General features: G+C 34.7%; 1 protein-coding gene across 1 annotated transcript; it reads right to left on the reverse strand.

Annotated features, from left to right (window-relative positions):
• Positions 1-774: 774 nt before the first annotated feature.
• Positions 775-3,969, reverse strand: LOC131019635 (probable arabinose 5-phosphate isomerase). Its single transcript, XM_057948225.1, has 3 exons — positions 3,176-3,969; positions 2,276-2,499; positions 775-1,297 (listed from the first exon to the last, which is right to left on the reverse strand). Exons 1-3 carry the CDS (start codon positions 3,824-3,826, stop codon positions 1,141-1,143), a joined length of 1,032 nt encoding a protein of 343 aa, XP_057804208.1. The 5' UTR covers positions 3,827-3,969; the 3' UTR covers positions 775-1,140.
• Between the last annotated feature and the right edge of the window lie 1,769 nt (positions 3,970-5,738).

A 5,738-nucleotide genomic window follows, 5' to 3' on the forward strand; every position in this document is an offset into this window, starting at 1 on the left:
GTTTTGTGAAATAATGAAAATTATGTACATTTTATTATGCAAGACTGAAAGTATTTGTATTAATTTTTTTCACTATTTCCATATTTTATTTTATTTTCACTATTTTTATTCTTAGAGAAAAATGAACATAAACAAGCTATATCAATATGTTAAATTAAAACTTTCCTTATAATATCATTAGTACCATTAAGTTTTAATCTTGGAGGAAGAAATACATTAGGCAATAAAGGATCCGATTCGAACTTCCTTTTACTTTCACTAATTTTATTGAAATTTGATTAAGAAGAACATTCGAAATTTTCTATGACCAAGAAAACAACAAAGAAACAACATAATTAAGGCAATTCAGCAAACGAGAAAGATATCTTTATCTCTTATGTGTATAATTCACAATAGTCTTGCAACAATTTTGAAGTTCAAATGTATTGCTTCATTGTTCTCTTAAGAAAGTCAATATTAATTTATACATTTTTTTTAACTATATATAATTTTATTTTGATATCGAATATTTATTTTGGTAGTAAATTTTTTACTATATTCTTATACTATCATTACAAATTATGTAGGTAAGTTTTATATCAATGTACGCAATTTTCATAAATAACGATAATTTGATAATTTTATATAATTTTTTTTTAAATTAAATTTATTATGATCCATGCATCGTATGAGAGTGCACACGAATTATGATATTAAAGAAAAGTTTTATTAAAATAAAAATAGCAAAAATAGCCACATGGCAAGATCACGACGGTCCACATAGAACGACCCCTATTTAGGAATTACGAACATCAATAAAATAAAAAGGACAATGATAGCACAGAAGCATTCATTTAACTACATTTTCCAAACCCCTTTTGCTACTTTACTAACACCTAGAGACAATGTCATACATTACAACACTAGCAAATATCTAAACATTACAGCATCTTTATTCCAAAGCATCAAGGCTTCAACTGGTACAGTCACCGTTGCCAAGCGATGAGAGTAGGTAGAGAACCTCTTCAGCATTCAAGAAATGGATTTTGCAGAGACGGCATGGAACTCGATCACAGGATTAGGAAAGAATACAAAGAATAATAAATGTAATAACAAGTAATAAATGGTGGAGTTGAGGAATGTGATGCCAAACTGCAAGAATCACAGGCCAGCAGAGACCAACCCGTGCAATGTGACGATACCAATCACAATGTTTTCGTCATTTACGACGGGCAAAAACTGCACCGGTGATGGTGGAGACTCCATCTTCTGCATTGCTTCCACTGCCATGGCTTCTGCGCCAATGGTCCTTGGGTTCCTGGAATTAAGAGATAAAGATCCGTCAAACTTTCTCAATCAAAATTCAAGAACAGAATATGGTCCTAAGAATAGGTCACTAGTGATCAGAACGTCACAGTTAATAAACCTATCTTGCAATATAGAGTTGCATTATAAGGAAGGATGGATAAAGTTAGAGCCAGTTTATAACACGGCTTTGACACGTCAGCATGTTCGACTTTGTGAACTGAAACCTGCTCCTAGATAATTTACTCTCTGTTAAACAGTGACTAAGAACCTGAAATTGCAAGAAAACTGACAGCAAGACTAGGCTGCCTCCCCCCTTCTTCCTATGCCTATTACCAAGCCACTCCCTTTGCCTTTTGCCATACTCGAATGAGATCCCATTCATCCAACAAATTCTAAATATCCCATGTAGGTTTCCAATTTAAAATTCGCCTGACTAAGAGACAAATTAACCACATTGGAACCAGAGCGAGTTGCCTAAATGGTTAAGGAAAAAAAATGATCAGAAATAGAACAACATGATGCAAAATAGGTTGTTAGCTGATTAGGGAGTAGCTAAGATCATTGTTTAGTTCCAGTGAGAGTAATCATAAGCCGAAGAAACCAACACCTAGATCTCATTACAAGAAATCGTCAGTTTGCTTCAGAAATGATACATAAATCAGGTTTTCGCCAGATCACAAGAAATATGCTAATATATCAGCACTAGGGAAGGTGGTTCTAGGCTCTTAAAAGGGACTATCAGCTTCGAGAATCTAAGTTGAGTAAGAGGATAAGTTTAAGTTACTATTTGTACCGACTTAAAAGTTAAAGAATCTTTGCATGACTGCATAGACACTATAGGAAACTTCATCTAGTACACGTATATGGATTCTCAAAATGCACTTCATCATTATGTCATTTTCCAAGAGAAGATGCTTTACTTGCAAACTCAGCAATTGAATGACATACAATCATGAGCCAAGACTATGCAACCGGGTGAGGAACACACCTGTTACACATCTCTCCCACAGTGAGCTTGAAGATTCCCTCACCACTGGCTTTCAATGTGCGCCGCAAGTCACCATCAGTAAAAGTACCTAACAGATGATAATCATCATTTATAACGAGAAGGCATCCACAACCTTTACTGGTCAGCTCTACCAGCAGATCCATGATTAGATCTTGCTCCCTGCACACTGGAAGCTCGTCTTTCTTCTTCATAACATCCTTCACCTACAACCAAAACGGGACTCATTCGCAATGAATCAAGAAAACAGACCAATCATATATAGTCCTATAGAAAAACAAATTGGCTATAAAGACAATCTCAGAATACAACAGAGAAATAGATAAAAGATCCCCAAAAATGAATCTTCTTTCACCAGTTTTCATCGAAATCATACTCCAAGAAACAGATCCCATCAACCCTCCTATACCACTTCTACAATTCTTCTCAAATTTCTCCACTATACAATTCTTACCACACCAAACTCTAAAATACCAAAGCACAGCCATTTACAGCTAAGTCTACAAAGGTGCATTTAATTCAAGAACTTCATTTCCTCCTAAGAACCTCATTCAAAGTTGAATCCAACACCTTTCACCACATTCAGATAAAGCTTCACGACCCTAAGTGGGAGTTTACTCCTCATTACTAGGATATATTCAATCTCACCCTTTCAATGAGATATGAATCACACAAAATTAGCTGAAATGATAGATGTTATCAACGGATATTATCCCAAAGTTCCAATCCTTCTTAGTAAACTATGAATTAACTATCTAGGCTAATCCTCAAAACTAAACGACCACTAAATCCTCCACCGACATTTCCCTCCAAATCCACATCACAAGCTCACACACAATTCACAGATACAAAACCAAGGCAGAAGAAAATCACAAAAATTACCTTAAAAATCAAGCTCTTCCCAATCCTCCCAGCAGGATGGTTGGACGCGTACTCGTCCTTGCTCAAATTCCTCGCCCCCATAAGCGCGATGGCCACCGTATCACCAAAAACCATCTGGATCGCCGTCGACGTCACCGGCGCCAGATCGAAGGGGCACAATTCGCGCTCCAGCGGCAAATGCACGTTCAAATCGCACAGCCGCGTGAGCCCATTCGGCGTCACCGACGTCACCGAGATCAAATAAACCCCCTTCGCCTTCGCGCATGGCACCAGCTTCAACAACTCCTCCGAATTCCCGCTCTTGCTGAACATTACCAGCAAATCCGTCGTCGACAGAATGCCGATGTCGCCGTGGAGCGCGTCGACCGGCGACAGGAACCCGGATTTGATGCCGAGCGACACCAGCGTCTGCGAGATCTTCTGCGCCACGAAGCCCGATTTCCCGACTCCGGAGAAGAAAATGGTGCCCTCGGCCTTCAGGAGGGTCTCCGTGAATGCTAGGGTTTGCGAGAGATCGAGATTCTGGAAGAAATGGTTGAGGTAATTCTGCTGGCATTTGAAGAGGTTGAGCAGATGGGTTTTGTCTAATTTCTGCGACATGTTCATTTCTTGATCTTGTGGGTCGGTAAATGAGAGAGAAAGAGACCCCATTTTTCCCGGATTTCTTGCTCGACTGAGCAGCTGAATCTGTGATTCAAGGAAGAAAAAAACGCGCTCAATATTTTTAGATGATTAGAACTTAGTGCGGATGCAAGTACTATTTATAGTAAGATTGTCTCGTCATATTCTTGCTACTTAGAGAACGTTTATTTACTGTATACTTGTTAATTTTAGCGAATTAATATTATTGTGATAAGTTGGAGTGACAAATTCATATTATTGTAGTTAGTTAAAATAACGTAAATATTCAACTATATTATTGATATATATTATTGAGTATATCGATCAATTAAATCATATCGATATTTTAAGTGTCCATCTAAATATTAATTTGATGGCGATTGATAATTGTGTGAAAGGGAGAATAATTTCAAAATTTATATAGTGGGAGACATAATTTTTCATTCCTATATAAAGAATTTAATAGAAAAAATCGTGTATTTAAGTATAATTGAGCCGTGTCTAATCACTAATCATGTGTATAGTTTATTCTGTAAAATTTAAGTTCAAGCTCTATTTAAATTTATCTAGGTCCAGATCAATACAAATATTTTATAAATCGACAACGCGAACATAATTTCCATAATGATGTTCAATTACCATCCATAAGATTACATAAAAGACAAACAAAAAAAGTGTGTACCAAATTATTAGAGTAAATTCCATGAGAAATCTATGGAAAATTGTCGGTCCATGATGTCATAACAATTCCCAATCACAATATAATTATAAACTTAAATGGGACCCAATATTATTTAATTTTCATAAATATTGATTTATATAGATATCCGTGTTAAAGAATTGAAGGTGATGTTGGGCCCACTATTTAGGTGACATGGAATTAATTAGTCTTCTTATTTATACCATGATTGGTAAAATATTTAATTCATATTTGAAGTTTAACTACTTTGTTTGATGTTGTAAGGGGGTTTTGTAAGGGATTTTTTTTTTTTTCATTTTAAGTGAAAAGTGTTATCAATTATCATCTTTAGGTGCTTATAATTGTCAATCCATTGAATTGAAGGGTATGTGTCTCCATGTACTAGCTACAAGTTGTCATGCACAGACCAAATGCTATCATGCGTAGGTCATATGCAACCATGTGTTTGGCACATGCTCGAAAATATTACTCACCATGTCCCACTAAAAATGATCGGTATTCTCTTTTGAACTATTCCATTATATGGCATGTTTTCATAAATAAAAATTTTAATCTTTATAAAAGTGTAGATCCTATTACCCTATCAATTTCAATTCATGTATACCTTTTCTTTAATTTTCGTGCGAAAAGTTTTGAGCCACTTATAATGAAATGGAAGAAATATATTTAATATTTTAAGTAGTTATCTTTTTATATTAATTAATTGTCCATTCATCTGAAAAATCAATTATAATAAATAATGAGTGGATTTTGAAAATGGTCACTTTCGAATAGAAGATTTAAAAATTGGTCACTAAAATAAAAAAAAATAAAAAAAAATTGTCACACTTACCATTTTACCATTTCACATAAATTTTTTTAAAAATTATCCACGAATTCACAGCAAAGCTGAATTCACAACTAGCATTAATTTTAGTTGTAAATTCAATTATTGAAACTCGAATTCACAACTGAATAGTTAGTGTTGGTTGTTAATTCGAGATTTAAAGTTTGAATTCACAACTAGAAATAGTGTCAGTCGTGAATTCAATGTTTAAAACATGAATTCACAATTAGAAATATTGTTAGTCGTGAATTCAATGTTTAAAATTCAAATTCAAGACTAACATTATTTGTAGTTGTGAATTCAAACTTTAAAATTTGAGTTCACAACCAACAATAGCGTTGATTGTGAATTCGAGCTTTAAAACTCGAATTCACAACTAACATTAGCAATTCAGTTGTGAATTCATCAAATTGGTT

This window comes from Salvia miltiorrhiza, chromosome 4 (genome assembly GCF_028751815.1).
Source record: "Salvia miltiorrhiza cultivar Shanhuang (shh) chromosome 4, IMPLAD_Smil_shh, whole genome shotgun sequence".
NCBI lineage: Eukaryota > Viridiplantae > Streptophyta > Magnoliopsida > Lamiales > Lamiaceae > Salvia > Salvia miltiorrhiza.

Coding starts and splice junctions, on each gene's coding strand:
- LOC131019635 (XM_057948225.1), bottom strand. CDS start 3,826: ATGGGGTCTCTTTCTCTCTCATTTACCGACCCACAAGATCAAGAAATG. Junction 2,500..3,175: donor GGAAGAGCTTGATTTTTAAG/GTAATTTTTGTG, acceptor TTTTGGTTGTAG/GTGAAGGATGTTATGAAGAA. Junction 1,298..2,275: donor GTGGGAGAGATGTGTAACAG/GTGTGTTCCTCA, acceptor TCTTAATTCCAG/GAACCCAAGGACCATTGGCG.